Source organism: Nestor notabilis, unplaced genomic scaffold, assembly GCF_000696875.1.
Source record: "Nestor notabilis isolate BGI_N333 unplaced genomic scaffold, ASM69687v1 scaffold4148, whole genome shotgun sequence".
In the NCBI taxonomy this organism is placed as follows: domain Eukaryota; kingdom Metazoa; phylum Chordata; class Aves; order Psittaciformes; family Psittacidae; genus Nestor; species Nestor notabilis.
Genome location: NW_009940429.1, coordinates 90,552 through 108,527, shown reverse-complemented (window position 1 = coordinate 108,527; position 17,976 = coordinate 90,552). Strand labels below are relative to the sequence as shown.

General features: G+C 39.3%; 1 protein-coding gene across 2 annotated transcripts in view; it reads left to right on the top strand.

Annotated features, from left to right (window-relative positions):
- Positions 1–14,008, top strand: part of CLIC5 (chloride intracellular channel 5) — a 69,935-nt gene extending 55,927 nt beyond the window's left edge. For both annotated transcript variants that reach the window (XM_010020332.1, XM_010020333.1), the window contains exons 5-6: positions 11,428–11,609; positions 13,841–14,008. In XM_010020332.1, coding sequence (XP_010018634.1) covers positions 11,428–11,609; positions 13,841–14,008 — 350 coding nt within the window. The remainder of the gene's footprint in view (positions 1–11,427; positions 11,610–13,840) is intronic.
- The last annotated feature ends 3,968 nt before the right edge of the window (positions 14,009–17,976 follow it).

Genomic DNA, 17,976 nt, shown 5'->3' with positions numbered 1-17,976 from the left:
CCATTCTGGGAACAGTTCAAGACACAAAACACGGAAAACCTTAAAAAACAGTTGACAACATATCCTGAAATCAATGAGATCAATGGTACACTCTAAAGCATATGCTCAAGCCTTTGCTGAATCTGTACAGGCCTATATGCACAGGCCAGACCTAGACTAAAATACTTGCAATGGGAACAGTAGTTGGCAGATGCTGTTCTTTAAGAGGGAATTATTTCCCCTGTGTGTTTGAATATTCCTCCAAGTGCTGATGGCTTTACTGGGATGCTTTGTTCTGTTTCCCAGCCGAGCTCCCATGCTCGCACACAGGAGCAGTAGCACAGCTGGAAGTGGATTAGAGCAATCTGGCGGCAGCAGTCCTGGGAGGAATTAAGCGCCTCGCTGCTGGAATGGGAGGCCTAAATTACATTATTATTTAGAAGTGAATTTTAACTTCATTGCTCTATGGTTTCACCCTGGTGGGTAACTCCCTTCGTTGCAATAGACTTGGTGCATCTGAAGTATGTTCCCCACAGCAACGACTTAGAAGAAGTTATGGCCTTACTCAGTAAAGTGTCCAAATCTTATATAAGCAACCGTCCAGACTTAAGCACCCAGCTGGTCATATTGTCCCAAGAGGATTGTTCACAGGCTTATATTTAGCAATTGTAGAGCAAGCTATCACATGACAGAGAGTCCAGTGACTGGCTCCTGGAAGTCAGTTTGCGACACTTTTGATGACTTCAAAGGGAGAAAGATTGTCCTGGAATCTGTTTTTCCCAAACCAGGTTTTTTTTTGTTTTATCCATGCAAATGTTCTTCATAAAATAATGGGGGGAAAAAAGAATGAGACATAAATTAAAATTAATGTTGCTAATTTTCTTTATTAGATTGGATCCTGAATATTTGACCTTTAACTTGAAAACAGTGCTGGGAATAAGGTGACTAAATAGGAGCTGGAGACATAGTTCTTGTCTACATGTCATGATTCTTCTGATTGCAGAAAAAAATCAGGATTTCATGGATTTGAAGCAAGAAGGACCTTTGGGTTATTTACTATGACCTCCTGCAAATTACATTCCAGTCAGATTTTGCCTATTGAGCTAATATGTTAGGATTTCATCCCTCAGCACAGCAGTTGTTCTCCATCAGAACAGAGAATAGGAGAAACTGAAGTGTCTTTGGTGCACAATGCCTCTCTAAGGGGGAAAATATACTGCATGAGGGATGTCCAGCTGATGGCAATAGCTGATCCATATTCTGCACTGCAGGGGAAGGTGAACCCCCAGTGATTCATCCAGTCAAAGCTGAGAGTCTCATTAAAAAAAACTGTTCTCCTTTGATTACTTGCTGGAATTTCCAATGCCTTTTTAAACTGGGGACACTAGAACTTGGAAAAATGTCCTTAATACTTGCTGCAACAGTAGTTATAACAGAGGGAATATGACCTCCATACTAGTACTTAAAAGTTTTGCATATATCCAGACATAATTATAACTCTTTTTGCTTCTGGTCCTTTCAAAGAGGTTAAATTGAGGCATAATCATGATGATCCCTAAGTCATTTCATGGGGCTTGAAACAAGAAATCTCAAAAGCAGAGAAACAATGGAGAAGAATTCAGATGTGAGTCATTTGTAAATCTCATCATCTCATGGTTTTTGTATCTCAGTAACAATTTTTGGACACAAAAGGCAGAAAATACTGGAAATGTTAAAATAAAACAATTTGAAACTGAGATTTGCCAAGTTAACTGGGGGATGTGGGAGCTCAATAAGCTTTAAAACTTCATCCTCAGGTGCTGCTAGCTAGACATTGCTGTGTTTCCCTCTCATGTGTCCTCCCTCCACCATTGCTGAAATTAAGTAACATAGTTGAAATAGGGGAGTGTAACTGGGATTATCCTGGTGTAAATAAAATCAGACTTTATTTCTTTACATTCTTGGGATTGAAAGAATATTAAAAATACAAGCGTCAACAGCCTGTAGAGGAACGATCTTCTCTGCTTAAACATTAGAACACAAGGGGTCCCCAAAGCACTGTCTCTAAAGCCCAGCTGCACTCCCTGCCAGAAGTTGACTTTAATGCCGAAACGTGTAGTTAGTTTTCTTTTGTTAGTCCCAGAATCATCTTTTTGCTGTTTAGTAGTAAAACAAAACTTTACACTCTGAGTAAACATACAGCATCCTAAAAAGTAAGATACTAGAGTGATAATCTCATACTATAAATATGTGGGTTTATAATCAGCCGGGCTTGGTGGTTTGGGTTGGGTTTTTTGGGGGTTTTGTTGGTTTTTTTTTTCAGTTTTCTGATGCAAATCAGCTGTTGCATGTCTGCAGTTGGTTTAGGGACACCTGCACAAGACTAGCATCACAGGGGTCAGCATTAGGCCCTCAGGGACATGCTCTAGAAGTGATGCTTGTCATTTACGTGCTGCTGCAGGGTTCCGATGATTTGTGAAATGCAAGTTAGGTGCTGTTCTTCCTGGGGCACTTGTAGGACAGTAGTTTTACATTCACTTGCTTCCTGCCCTCAGGTCACTTGGACTCTAAGGAGACTGGGAAATGAACCCCTCTTTTGGTGTCATTTGAACACCTGGGTTCTCTTCTTAAAAAACAGCTCCAGTTGCATTTCATGATAAAGTTACAAGTATTACTTTTATTTCTTACCTCTACTGTAAAACCATGGAAGGGAAGGAGGAAAACTGAGTTTTCAGTCTAAAACTAGAAAGAAGTCAAAACAAACTTTCCAGATGTTGGAAAAATTTTTTTTTGTTTTTTTTTTTTTTTTTAAGAAAACATTATTGATTCACCTGTTTCACTAAATTTAATTGGAGAGTAGTACAGATGGTGTCACAAAAATAGGAAGATGTCTCTTCTTGTTTTTTTATTTACTTGTTATTTATATTCTCTTCTTCTTGCTATATTTATGTTATCCCCCTCTAACCTGAAGCATGAGTCCATGGTTGCAGGACTGCTTTTACTGCTCTCTTTTTTATTCCTAAAAAATACTGGTTTTACCAATGTAAAGTTTGTGGCTGAAGAGTGCTATTATCTGTTTTTTGTATATAGGAATTTGGAAGGCAGGGAATTTAAGTAATTTATATAAGGTTATGTAGAAAAGCTTGGGAAGAAGACACTCAGGTCTCCTAAATCCAGGTAACCTCTTAAACTTCAATCATCGTGCTTTGTCTTACGAAGGGATGCCTGGGGAATCCAGGTGTAAGTCCCTGAGACTGAGAGATGCCTTCTGTGGAGTGTTTGAGACAAACCTTTTGAAATACCCTGAACTTGTGGGTTGAAACACTAATCAATCAGTCCACATCATCAAGGGTTTGTAGATCAGGTGGGGAGGGAATGGAAGAAGAAAGGTAAGGGAGGGATCATCTCACTTAAGTCTCTCTCTGAAAGTTATACATTAGTCATTCAATATTCCTGGCTTCTTTCATGATCAATGGATATAAATCCATTTCAAAAGGACAGCTTGATTTATCTTAAAATATGGATATAAAGCCGGAATAACTTCCTTTGGAGGTGCCTGTCTTTCACTGCTATCTATAAAGGAGACTTGAACAACTAGGTTAGACTAATTACCTAATGTTTAGATGGCTGGAGTTAGGCAAGGTGAATCTTATCTGTAAGTCAATCATTCGATTTTTGATGTTTCCATGTTCCCAGGGTTGCTTTGGGTATCTAACAGCTGTATTTTAGCTCCATGTTCCTTGAAGTCATGGATGAAGTGCTTCTGGGGTTTAGCACCTCCATTTCTCTCACTAGACATACACAGAACGTATGTGCCAACATATATGGAAATATATATGCCTGTTTACGCCTGGCTTAGACCATGTCTGAAAGGCAACTTATGACCAAAGTTGAATGGCTGTTAGCATGTGTGTACCTATGTTTGTGTGACTTATTCCACTGCTGGTGCGAGCTCACCTGGACACACTGACTAGCAGTAAAAATCCATTTCAAAGTCACAGCTCTGACTGATTTCGATGATGATTATGATCCCCAATGCCCTAAGAGAAACCCCTAACCAGGAAAGTAAAGTTGAGGAATAAGAGATACTCATCTATTTCTCTTCTGTATACACAACTAGTCATTCATTGATTCATTAAATTAGTAGAAACAGATCACAACTTTGCAGCATGGTTGTATGGGCATTTACTTTTATTGTGGGAACATGCACAAGTCTCTGTTCCAGTGAATATTGAATTATTTATCTAGCATGGAACATCTTTAATAGGAGGGTGACTCACCCTGAAACTCCCTTTGGCCCAGAGCTAGGCATCTAAATGCCTTGGATGCATGGGAGCATGCAACATCCATCCTTCTTCTCTGAATTTCTGATGGTTCTCTTAGTGACTGCCCACTCATTTGCCTCTCAGTATAGGCACTGCTCAGAGCTGGGGATTTTACAAGTCAGAAACATGTCTGGAAAGGATGTTGCGATGCTCAAATTTTCAGTGCGTTTTGGGGAGTAGGCCCTAATATTTAAGTAACATGAGAAAAAAATGGGAGGTATTATCCTGTGAAATTATATTTAAATGGCAGGATTCATCTCACCTAACTTTACCTCCCTGAAAGTTAGGTGTCTAGTCTGAGCCAGTCCTTTAGGCTTCATCTGAAATTCACGCAGCAAGGAGGGCATTTGTGGAGTGAGTCACACCAGTTTAAGTCAGGTGTCTCAGGCAGTTGGAAGGAATTGCCCTCTGGAGATGCTTAGTACCTCTGAGGAGAGAGGCAACCTACATAACCAGCTTAGACAAGATACCTGACTCTAAAATGGCTAAACAAAAGAAATCAAGGCAGCATTCAAGTCCCAAGGGTTATATTGAAATCATAGGGGGGAAGATAAACTGTTCAATATGTAATATAGCGGTGTACATATTGCAGTCACAGCTTCTCCATGTGAGAAGGATTAATCTATACAGATTAAAGATACAATACTCTGTTGAGCCTACCAGGATGAAGAAAAAAAGAGAGTGAAAATATGAATCCTTGGTCTTTAATCAGACTGTCAGACCAGTAGAATGATATTATTTTCCTACCTTAAATTGCTGTTTCTTAGCTGGTTTCCCACTCATACCAGAAAACAGTATTGGGTCTCATATAGTATCAAACTCTGTGAATCTGGAAGTGATCAGGAAAGGTGGTTTGTTTTTTTAAAGGAAAAATAAATCTCAGATTGTTTGTGTGAGACTGTGAATATTTATGTACTGTTCCCCCTTTTCCCTCATTGCATATTTCACCAAGTTCATTTGCGTGTGTTACAGAATAAATCTTACTGGAGGGCAGTGGAAGAAAGCAGTAAAAAGGAAAAGCATCAATCAGTGATCCAGGGTAGTAGCAGGAGTCGTTGTTCATTTTTGTACATGGATCATTGTTTGTTGAACTTGCCTGGGCTTGACAATTAAGAAACTTGTGGTTCTGTCAAGGTCAGTCTCAGATGGTTTCAGATGATGGCTACAGAAATCATTATGTTGCTGGGCTTACATGACTTCGAAGCAGTGTTGTCACTGTGCTTTCAGTGATATTCAGTTGTGAAGAGGGCCACATGTATTTTGCTTTTGCTCGGAGAAAATATTTTGTGACAAAATGTTTATTTGACCAAAACATGCCATGTGCGGTGTGAGTAACCTGAATTGTTGGCAAATGTGGGTTGAATTTGGTGAATAATGACTTGTTTTGAAAAGTGAAAGTATTTTCTCTTAAACCCTTTGAAACAAAAGGTTATTCTTTTTTTCATTTTGGAAAGGACGTGTTAATTTTGAAGATTACCAACATTTTAAAAGTGATGTGAAAATGATGGAATGTCTAGGCATGACTTACTTAACCAACCATCCCAAAACATGGCTTTCTTTTTGTTTTCATGCTTGTTTGGAAATCTTATGTTAATTTGCTTTAAACTACTTTGTGTGCTTTTAAACTTTGTTTAAAAAATGAACTAGTTTAGCTCTTGTTTAACATAAATCAGACAGTTTCTCATGTTCAATTTGGCAAAGAATCAATTGTTCTTATTGCTCTTATTGTGCACTCTATGCTTTGCATCTCTTCCCATAATAACTATCAAGTAAAATTCTCATTCTGCAATAGTTCCACTCAGACACATAAAATAGGAATCATCTCACCTAATTTTAGCTATTTTAAATTTAGGTGGCCAGTCTGACTGTTCTCAAAAGAGAGAGAGAGGCTCCTCTGGTGGTAATTCATCTTTTCCTAGGCAACTATTTTAGGATGGAATGATTTACCTTCCAGTGGCTCCTTCAGGCCACAGAGTTTGGCATTTATGTGCTTTGTCTGTTTTGCTATTTCTTTTCATCCCAGCATTGAACAAGGAAGGAAATATTTGGAGTTCAAGGAAGGGGAAGAAGAGTCCTTGTGTGACCTCTGCAAATGCTGTGGGTGTGGGCAGCCTGAATCAGTTTTACTTTTTCCAAACGGTTTTTCTTTTACTACTTTCTAGTTACTTTCCATTTTGCTTCAGCCTTATTTGACCCACAGAAAGTAGAGATGGAAATGGCCAGTGATGCTGGAAGTTTTATGGCTGGTATTATTTTGGAGGTCAGATTCACTGATAATAATAGTCCCTTTTGGCTTTAAAAGCTTCAGAAGAAATCCTAACTCCATTGAAGTCAATAGCAAAGCTTCCATGGGCTTTGGTATGGCCAAGATTTCACCCTGAGTACCTAGTAATGAATCTTTGACATCTGCCTTCCCCCTTCTGCCTCTTCTCCCTTTCCCCCTCCTTGACTTGAAGTATTGATCCAGGCATTTATGTTTTCCAATGTTTTGTTCAGTTGTGGTGTAACTACTTCAAGACACAACGTCTTCTCTTTGTCCCCTGGAAATAGTTGCACAGGCTAATAGTTTAAGGAAGTTTTTGCTTGAAGAGTTGAGTGACAGAGCCAAAGTCTGTTCTTGGTTGAACTCGAGTAAATATGGAATAGCTTGTTGACAATGTGGAGTTACTCTTCTTTTATGTCAGTGTAACTGAGAGCACAATTTTGCCAATTATTAACTTTTGTTACATTATTTATATTTCTGTGCATGTCAGGGTTTGTTAATGTCATCGTTCAACATCAAGTAACCTTTTGCTGAAAACAGAGCGTCATTGTGAATTAGGTATCATCAGCTAAATTGAATCTCACCCTGTGCGTTTGACAGATGGTAATGCATTCATTAAGTGTTCTGTGGTTGCTTTGAGGTTGGAAAGTGCTATTTTTCTGGCTTCTAACTCAGGATTCTTAAGTAAAGTTGTCTAAAGCATAGTTTTGAAGGGAGAAGGAAAATCACAAAGAGCTTGTGAGGGGTTTTTTTTATTAATACTGTTGTTTACTACTGGTGGGGTGACACAGCAGGACTGTGATTGCTATAAGTTGTCTTGGGCTGCATAAATAGCCCAGACTGGAGGGTGGGAGAGATGGTTCCACAATGGATTTTGTATATACATAGCTAGAACTTCTTAGAATTTGAAGTTATATTAAATACATCACTGTGGAGGCAATATGATGCTGGTTACTTGGTGCTTGGTGAATTCACTGTCCAGAAAGATGGTTTCTAGGAGTTCAGACATTGCAGCAGTTGCATGGGTAAGCTGATGACAGGGCTCCTTTTGCAGAACTGGTCACATTTAGGATCTTTATATTCACATTGAAAGTCTTCAGGATGCGGAAGCAATTGGATGTAGGCGTTCCAAAAGCAACATAGAGCTACATTCTCAGGCATAGTTCCACTCAATGTGGCAATATTGAATCCTCCACCCTGACATTACCGAGGCAATGCAAGGCTGAGATTGACACTTCAGGAAAAGTTCTCCGCACATCTGATTTAGTGGGCACCTAAACCAAATGTAGAAGAGAAGACTCCACTGACTACAGGAAGCTCAAGGTGTTTAATTCTAACCTACTCATTTAATTTACTCACTTCACAGAACACTAATCCCACCCATTGATTTGCAGTGGAGCCTCAGCTGTTATCAGCATAAGTAGTTACTTAATGGTGTTTCCAAGAGAATTAGTTCCCAAGGGAAATGGCTGCTTAACCGCTTCTGAAATTGCAGGATCTTGCTCATGGCTATGTTGAACTTCATGAGGTGTGCACTGGCTCATCTCTCAAGCCTGTTGAAATCCCTCTGGATGGCAACCCTTCCCTCCAGCTTGTTGACCACATCACACTTCCTGGTGTCATCGGCAAACTTGCCGAGGGTGCACTCAATCCTACTGTCCATGTCACTAGCAAAACCAGTACTGGTCCCAGTACTGATCCCCGAGGAATGCCACTCATCACTGGTCTCCACTCCATGAAGCTGTTGACCACAGCAATTTGTGGTCACAGAGAAGACTTCTCCCAAATGTTTTTGTAAGAAAGAAAAAACTGTCCTCCTTTTGATACCTCTCTGTCCTGGGGAGTCACTGGTGAATTCAAACACAGGGTGAGTTCTCCCATGCCATTTAGAAACCCCTTGCTTCAATATTTTTGAGACTCGTTTTCATCCTCCTACTTTCAGTGGTTATTTCTCTGAGCACCTTCTCAAGGAATTTAAGCCTTCAAATCATATAGATAAATCTGAATCTGTCAGGGCACCTAGAAAGAAGAAAGAAGTATTTGCAACATGGATATTTGCATATAGATTTTAAAAAATGGCTTGAAAAACATTGACAGGCTTTAAAAATCTGATTCTGTACCTGAGCTCTATTTGAAATGACAGTTTTAGGATCTTAATTCTCTTAGCTTTTCAAAATTCTATCACTATTCAGTTGGAAAAAAGGCAGTTCTCCCTTCTTTACTATTCTTCAATTTTCATGGTTATTGTGAGAGATTTACTACAATCAATCAGAAGAGTTTTGATTAATTACATGGGGTCATTGGTATCACAAGTAGTGATCCAGTTCTTAATTATCAGGATATGGGATGATCTTGCCTGTGAGATGTCAACAGGATCTTGTGGGTTCCAGCAGTGTCTGTGAATTAGGTCACAGATGTGTTAAACCCTGAACATATACTTATTTCTGGCCAAAAGTTGCCGTATGCAAATGCCAAGTATGAATTCAGATAGATGTTTTTCCCACTGTCACAAATAGGCTTTACTCCAGGCATTGTTTTTGAGACAGCCATGACGCACTTTGATGTATCAAGAAGAGCAAAAAAAAAGCCCAACCCTAATAAGTTCCAGAAAAGTTACATAAACACATCTCACCTGCTCCTTCTGTCTTTATACACACACCTAACTGACCCCATGGGCTAGCATGAAACATCTAACATAGTACTGATATTGGAAATATTGCAGAGAACTCAGAGGACCAGCAATCCTACTGGGTGACGGGGATACTGGAAAACGCTCAGTGCTAAGCCAGTTCTCTAAATTCTGGATGAGCAAAATTGAACTAAATAACAGTAATTTAATTCCGCTGTCTCTAAATGAATGCGCTATAAGAGGACATAGTCTGAAGCTGACCAAGAGAAGAACTATCTATTCAACAGGTGTTATGGGTCAAACCAGAAAGAGATTGCTAAATCTTTTGAGTGTTGCCACATGGGGGTATATTACACACTATGCAATTATTATCCTTCAGTAGAAGTTATGCAGCAGAGCACAGCTGCAGACAATTAAAGGCACCGCTGCCAGCATCTGACAGCAGAATGTCAGTGTCAAAATTCAATTTGAATTGATTAAATAAGGGATGGCAACACTGTTTTATGGATGGCAGCACTTCAGTCGCTTTAGATGCTCTGTTTTTTTTTTCCCTCCCTGCTATGTTTGTTGGGGTGTTTTCAGTTGGATTGCAGTCATTTCTCCAGTCAATCAATTAAGCCAGGATTTGCCACTGTGTCTAGGAGTCAGCCACAAAAGAGCTGGTATGGCTCCCTGGTGCTTGGCCAAGAGGCATCAGTGGGAGCAAGACATCAGGCAGTTTAATCTGACTTCCCCCACTGGCACAAGGTTTAATGGATGGTGAGGCAGCAGAGAAATCATGCTCTGTGGTGTTCAGCTCCTGCTCTCTCAATGGCCCTGAATGCCTCATTTCTCTCCATGCCAAAAACACAGGGGCGGCTGACAGCAGGGCCAGCAGCGCTACCTGTGCCAGCAAGCTGCTCTGTGCAGGGTGATCCCTGCAGCCTTTTGAAGCTTTTGTTGTGCTCCATAAATATACTTACCTCCACAGGCCTTGTAGTGCTATACCACCTGAGTAACTTGACTCATTGAGTAGTCTTCCCCAAGTTAAATGGCAGTAAGTTACTCAGAGATATAACATTTTACAGGATTATGCCTTAAATGCTGACTCCAGGCCAGATCTGCAGCAGGTATAAATCACTGCAGGTAATTTTCACCAGCTGAAATTCTGGCCCTAAGCCCATGAGTCATGTTGTTATTTTTTCACATTGTAAATTCTTGCTGTTTCTTATTTTTATTGCTTTCACACTCTGGGGCACTTGTCAGGGGCAAGGGCTCATCGTGCTCGTCACCCTTCAAACAGAAATGCAGAAGACCCTTCTTACCCCAGAGTGTTTGACATTTAAATGCCATGCAAACCTGTGCCATTCAGCTTTCTGTAAGTGCATTATTGCAGTCAAGTTTTTCTATTATCCTGCCAGGAAAGTATAACACTAATCCTGTGCCTGGGCTGATACTTTGAAGCAAAAAATCTGTACTCTTCTTTATACTATGTCTAAGTGGCATTTAAAGACCTGAATTTGTTAGAGCCAGCAGCAGTGTGGGATGTGGTCTGAAGTGAGAGAGAGCTCCAAAGTCTGCTCTCCATTGGTTTGAGACATGTCAGAAAAAGAATTTGCACCTAAGTTGAACCTGAATTGAGGGAATCTTAAAAGTGACTGAACATCTCACCTCTCTTGTATAGTGCTGTATTTCATTATCGTTAAATATTAGCAATATTATAGAAATATTACCTTCATTTCAGTTGCAGTGTATCTTCCAGCTCTGTAGAGCTCTGGTTACCATCTTCAGAATTATTGCTGTTGTTTTTGGTTACTCAGGAAGACATTTAAAAGTTGCAAAACTACAACTTCTTAGAGCTGAAGTAATGCTGGAAAATTCTGTTTCATTACAGTCTATCCAGCTGTTTAGAAATATAAAGTAGCAGTCTACAGGGCTCCAGTTTATTGTGTGATGGCCTCAACAATCCAGAAGAATATTGTAGGGTATATGTGTTTTATTGGTGTATCATACTGACAAGCTGTTCTTTCCTTACATGACCTCTTTGTGCTAGTCAGGAGAAGACATGGCAGTTAGTTTCCTGTGTCTGCTTTTTCCATTTTAGGATGAACTTTACCTTCAGGCAGACCTTGCTGGGCTACTTTGGAGTGCAAATTAACAACAAAAAATGGGTCTTAGCTTTTTTTCCAGATACTACCATAGCCATTGACAATAGGTGTTTCTAAATAATTCTTACTCTGCCCTAATCACTTAATCATTTCTTTTTGACAAAGCCCTTGAAAAAGGCTTGGTGAAGGCTCTGAAGAAGCTGGATGACTATCTGAGAACCCCTCTGCCAGAGGAGATTGATGCAAACAGCACTGAAGAGGAGAAAGTGTCTAAACGCAAGTTTCTGGATGGAGATGACCTGACCCTTGCTGACTGCAATCTTCTGCCTAAGCTCCATGTTGTCAAGGTAAAAGATGTCACGCAATTACAAAGAAGCCTTATCTGACAATGAAGTGCCTGGCTCTGACAGCTCACTGCTAAAGTCAATAAGCATTTCAGCAGAGATACCTTAAGTACCTTTGTTCCTCACTATTTCCTAAAAGTAACTTAAGTAACGTTGTATTAAATACACGAGGAAACTGTCTCATCACTAATTACTGGCAAAGACAATATTAAGATCTAAGTATCTCATGTCTTTATTTTTACCCTGCTGCAAGTCTTTCATATTAATTAGTATCCATCATTCTTAAGAGAGACATTGAAACTTCAGTCAGTTCCCACACATTTATAACTTAAGAGCACCAGTCCGTCTGTGTGGAGAATATTTGTTCCAGCTGGTATTTCACACAGAGAAGTTAACAAATCAAAGTCACCGCCGTGGTCCAGGATTTAAGATACATAATGGTCGCTGGTATAGTGTAAATGGTGTACATCATCTTGACTTGTAAATGTTGCATCCACTTAATTTATAAGGTGACATATTTCTTTAGAATAAAGCAAGTACCTGGAAGACCTTGGCAACCAAGTAAGCTAGGAATTAAAGCCATGCATCTAATTTGGCTCCATGAGCCAAAACATAAACCGAGCCTGGGAGCTGACTGCACACATGTAAAGAAGGAAAAAACAAAACAAAACAAAAGTGCATAAGTCACCAGGTAAGAAATGTAATAATATCCTCACAGGTTTAGCTCTTTGTTTGGCTTGTCTTCATTGGTGACATTGAAGTCAGATGGTGCAAAATGAAGATGTGGCCCCTTACTGGTTCTTGTCCCCTTGGACGAAATGAAAGATGTTAAAAGACAATTAAAATCTTTCTCAGACAAGCATAGCCAGAGGATATTGCCTGAAAAGCATTTTGCAGATGGAAGAAAAGGATAAATTAGTTTTTCATTTGATGGAAGATGTGTGCTGGAAATTGTGAAAATGTTGACTTAGGTTGTCCAGCGGGTTTTATCTTCCCCATGTGTGTGTGAAACATCACTGAAGGCAAGAAAGCTTAATTAAATGCAGTTTAGGACAGGATTTGGACTTGCATATACCAAATGAATCCTCGTAATAAAACCAAATCACAGTCATTTCTGAGACCATGACTGTCCTGAGAAATCTGAGATGGAAAGTAGCTCTACCATGTGCTTTAAAAATAAAGGGGAACTCTGTGGCACATATGTATGTAATTTATGCCTAGGAACAATTTTATACTGTCAGAAAAATTAGAGATTGGAAACACTCATTAAATTAGTTAATCCATCCCTTCCTATCAGCAGTTCATTCTGTCACCACAGGATTATTCTATATGGTATATTCTTACAGGAAAACTGAAATATCCCAATCCAGGAAGCTACTTAACCAACCAACGAGCTTTAAGCACAGATTAGTCCCATTGACTTCAATGGGACTATACAGGTGCTTAAAATTAAGTATGCACTTAACTATTTTCCTGAATAAGGGCCTGAGTGTTTTTAGAAATCAAAAATTTCCCTTGATAGACAATTTCCTAGTCTGACAAGTCTGGAAATAACCATTTTCTCTCCCAGTTTACCCTAATACTCCTGTTTCTAATGTCTGTTAAATCATCTTGGTTTCTCAATCATGGTACCCATACCACCCTGAATTTTTCCTTTACATGAACACAGATACAGCCTTCCAACAGCTGTATGTGGTTATATCCTCTGACACCATTGGCCAGGCAAAATATATTGCATATATTAAAAATATAGATACAGTATGTATAAAATAAAATGATAAATATAAGTGTAAAAAAATTAATATGAAGATATGTTATATAAAATTGTTACTAATACCTTTCTCTTAAACCTATCTTGCATTTTATGATTCAGCTTATCAGCTTTTTCTTATGTGGCATCTCAGCTTCAAGTAATCTACTTAAGTCTAGTAAAAAACACCAAAAAAATGACATGGTAAAATTAGTGAACTTCAGGTAACATAAAAGTCATAATATGGTGACAGTAGCCAAGCCATTGGTTTAGAGTGTCTTTAGGCCAAGTAGAATTCTTGCAAGACATGGGACAACCAACAGTCACTTTTCAGGCTTTTTTGGTTCTCAAGTCCCTGGGTCTCCAAACATTTATCTCCTTGCTATTAATTATATAACAAGAAAGAGTAAGAAGCTCTCTAAAAAGGAATCTGGAGATGTATCAGTAGCAATTCACTCTTTTTCCCTCTTTTATCTTTGTTCAGATTGTTGCAAAGAAATACCGCAACTTTGAGTTCCCAACAGAGATGACGGGGCTGTGGCGGTACCTGCAGAACGCGTATGCCAGGGATGAATTCACCAACACCTGTGCAGCTGACAAAGAAATTGAGCAAGCTTACGCAGATGTGGCCAAGAGGCTCAACAAGTCCTAAGTGAACCTCAGTGGTGGCTCAGTATCCCCTTTTATAGACTCTTCTCCTTATTGCCTTAAGATATACTTTGTCATTATGCTATCTGGTTGGCATCCCTATGACTTCAAGTGTTCAAGTGTATTGGTCAGGGACAAATCTGGTTCTCCCTGGAGAAAAGAGAAGGCAGCTCTAGTGTGGGGCATGGAGACCCTTTGAAATCTGAACCTAAGATCTTGCTCAAGTAGTATTACTTGCAATCAGTATTTGAAATGAGTCCAATTTACTAGTTTCTTTTTTCTTGTTGGGGTATATCACCGCCTGTATTCTTTGGAGTTTTAAAACTAGGATATTAGCTGAATTTTCAAGAGTTAGGAACACATAGAACTGGTTCTTCCATAGGCTATTTCAAAGACGCTTTTTCCCCCTGTGCTACTGAGATCCTTGAGGCAGGAGCAAAATCTGAGAGGGGTAGGGGGGAAAAGAGTATGACCCTAAAGAAGAAATGCTTTTAGCAGTTATATTTAAAAAAACCCAACTCTCGGACTACATATTCTGTCTTAGCAGGCCCAAGAGTTTATAGGGTATTTATTTTTAACTTGGCACAAGAGGGGGAAGCCTGAGCGAGTATGTCAGACTTGCAGATGCTACTTTGCATAGAATTTGCATGATATTGTTAGATCTGTATGTTTAAAACAAAAAAGAGTGAACGAGCAATTGAGCGGGCAGCCCTTGGAAGAGCCCACTGGATCTGCAAGTTGGTAGAGACACGCAGACACAGCAGTAACGGTGGCAGCGTATTGTCTCCAGTGACTATAGAGGGAATTGGCACAGCTAACTAAACCATGTAGGATATTGTCGTCTTGACTGTGTGGTTGCCAGTTCTTTTATGATTGCTATCTTGGGAAACTTGGATAGGCAGGAGAAAGTTGTCACTGCACACGAATTTCAAGCCGGGGAAGCATTTTCTTTGTGTTGGGCTCTAGATGGGTCACTTTCAAGCACTCATCATCTCACCCAAGGAGAAATTTGCTCTGAGAGCCTCAGAGAGGGCAGGTTAAAACAGAATGAGGTACATTTCCATCCAGAAATTCAACAAGTATGCTAGCCAAAATCCATGCATGATGCCTTTGTCCATTCATCCAGGGTTTACCCATCGAGGTTACATGATTCTGAATTAAGATTATTTTCTCAAACTGATTATTTGTTCTGTCTGTAGCATCTGCATGACACAATCTGCTTTATATGAGTGATTATTTGCACTTTACTTTAGCAAATTCAGAATGACAGATCTTTTGCATGAAACCCAACTGCCCTGATACATACAACAGTGCACATGGCTCTCGATTTTCAGTTTGGGGAAATTTAGCCTTGTTTTCAAGGATAAAATAAAGCTAAGGTGCGATGCAAGGTGGCTCCCCTTCTGATTGGAGCTGCTAGAGCTGCACTGGTTTGAAGGGAACCACAAGCTCGTGAGCTCTGGCCGAGGGGAACCTCACAGCAGGCTTGTTTGCTGCCAGAAAGCTGGAGGACTGGAGACAGGATTGAAAGTCAGCCTTTGCCGTGTGATGCTGATGACAATCTGAAGCCATCCTCTTGCTTTGGTGGGATTATTCCACTTTTCACAATAACCAGCTGGGAGCAGAATGTTGATTGTTGACTGTGAAGATAGTTTGTGGTCGACTATTGTTTCGCATGCAATGGTCAATTTGTTCTGAACTTTCAAAATCTTGGAAGAAAATACATGAACTCCCAAGTCTTCTCCTAGACTGGGCTATTTTAACAGTGGCTAGATGGAGAGCAAGGGCTCACACTCTTTAAAACTTTGCTGAGAAATCAACTGGCTCAGAGAACACTGATAGCAGCCAGAAAAAACTAATGAGATTAGAAGTGTCTGCACAGGCACATGTGGCTTGTTAAAAACATTTCTTCATGAGATTGGAATTATTTGTACTTTTAATTTTTTTTAATTATGGCAACTATTTATTTATTTATTTTAATTGGCTCAGTCCTTTCTGTCTGTCTTTCTGGTTTTCACTCATCACACTGGTCAACATGGCTCTGTCTCTTTAGAAAAGTGTCATTAGCAACGGTCTGCAAATCCATTTGTAGAGAAAAGTCTTCTATCTGCTTAATGGTCACTAGGATTTTTTAGTTTTCACTACGATTTGGCTGGGGGCATGCCCATCAACAGAATCTGCATTTTTCTCAATTGTTTTTTTCCAGGTTTGTACTTCAGTTAATGCTTTTGTTTAATCACAGTTGCAGTGAATCTTTGAAAAAAGACACAGAGGCAGATGCAGATTCTTACGTGCTTACTATATTTAGCTCCTTAAAGATTGTAGATCTCAGGTAGGGTAGGTGAATCAGTCCAGGGTCTGACCTGATTTCCACCTGAATCTTCACCAGTTTGCTGGATCCTGTGGTTCTGGTAAGTTCTAATGTCTTTCTCTGGTTTTGCTAGAAGAGAGCTAAATCACAATCAGTTGATCTCAGTGACCTCAAGTTGCATCTATTTGTAAAAAACTGTGTTTAAAAATGGTTGAGCTTATAACAAAAAGAAAATGAGCTGTTAGTGCAATAAGCTTTTTTTTTAAGATGATTTGTATGTTCTTAAAATCTTTTTAGAATTTGATTATAAAATCTGAAAATCCCCAAGCTACTTTCCTTTTAATTAATAATAATAAAAAAATCCTTAAATATCCTTATTATTCTAACATTCCCAAAATAATCTAGATAAATGTATTGATGGATATAAGAAAAAGAAGGATATAAGAAAGAGGAAAATGAAACAGTTCTCATCTACTGTGCCTTTTCTGCCTGAATTCAAGTCTCACTCTGCATCCTAACTTTGCATTTTACTCCTAACTCTACTATAGGCTGATCCAAGACCCAGGCATTGACGGACCTTTGTTTGGGTTTGAAATCCAAGCTCATATATTCAGACCTGTAACTTTTGCTCACCTTTGTGCTTTTTGGCTTTAGCCATAGTCAGAAGCAGGAAATACTGGAAATCCTACATAGAAATGTGTTTTGCTAGGATTTTTAGCTCAGTTCTCAAGACTCAGGATCCATCACTAGTGAGATTTTAAAAGGCTCCAGACTCCTTTAGGCAGGGTATGTTTGGTGACCTTCCATTGTATTTAGAATTATAAGTAATAAATATTAATCATCCAGGATTCTATATCTACATTGGCAAGGCAGCATTTCTGAAAAGAATCTAAGTGACAAGACAGACATTGCAGATTTACAATAACTTTGTTCATAAAATTTTTGCAAGATGTAAAGAAAGACATAGTGCAGAGGGGGAAGAAGCCAACAATGTGGATTTAATCATCTAATTTCAGAAATGCAGACCAAATGTCTGTAAAGATGTCCATTTCATCTAAACATTTCTTAGATATTTATTTCAAAGCTCCCTGTTCAGTCAATCCAACACTCCATTCATATTGGAACTAATATTGATTTTTCTTCTATTAGCAGTGGTATGGGAGTGCTACAGGATCCCATATATTAGTTACACTTATTCTCTGTTAGACTATTTGAATTGCCAACAGGTCATCTTGCTGTACAGGTAGAACTAAAAAAGCGTTTTTCAGGAGCACCTAAATGAGGGCTTCTGACAAACATTTTCTTCCAGTACCAAGAATCCTATAATAATACTGCTTTATCAGGTCTAGTGTGGAATATAGAGCTGTAGGTTACTTCTATGTTTGCAATAGCTGCAAAGCCACTGACAGGGAGGAATGACAGTCTGTATCACAAAGAAACTAGACATCTTGGTTTCCTACAAGAAAGCTCAGCTGAATTGCACATAGCATTTATTTTGAATATGTATTCATTTTATTTTAACCCCTAGCCACGTTTCCACATCTCTCATCCCCTGCTCAAATTCAGTTCCAAGTTAGCCATAACCATTCTGCCCTTTCCTCGTGTTAAGTAGCAGGGTGCTCATGGATGGGTACGTGGAGAACTGTGTTTTAACTTAACCC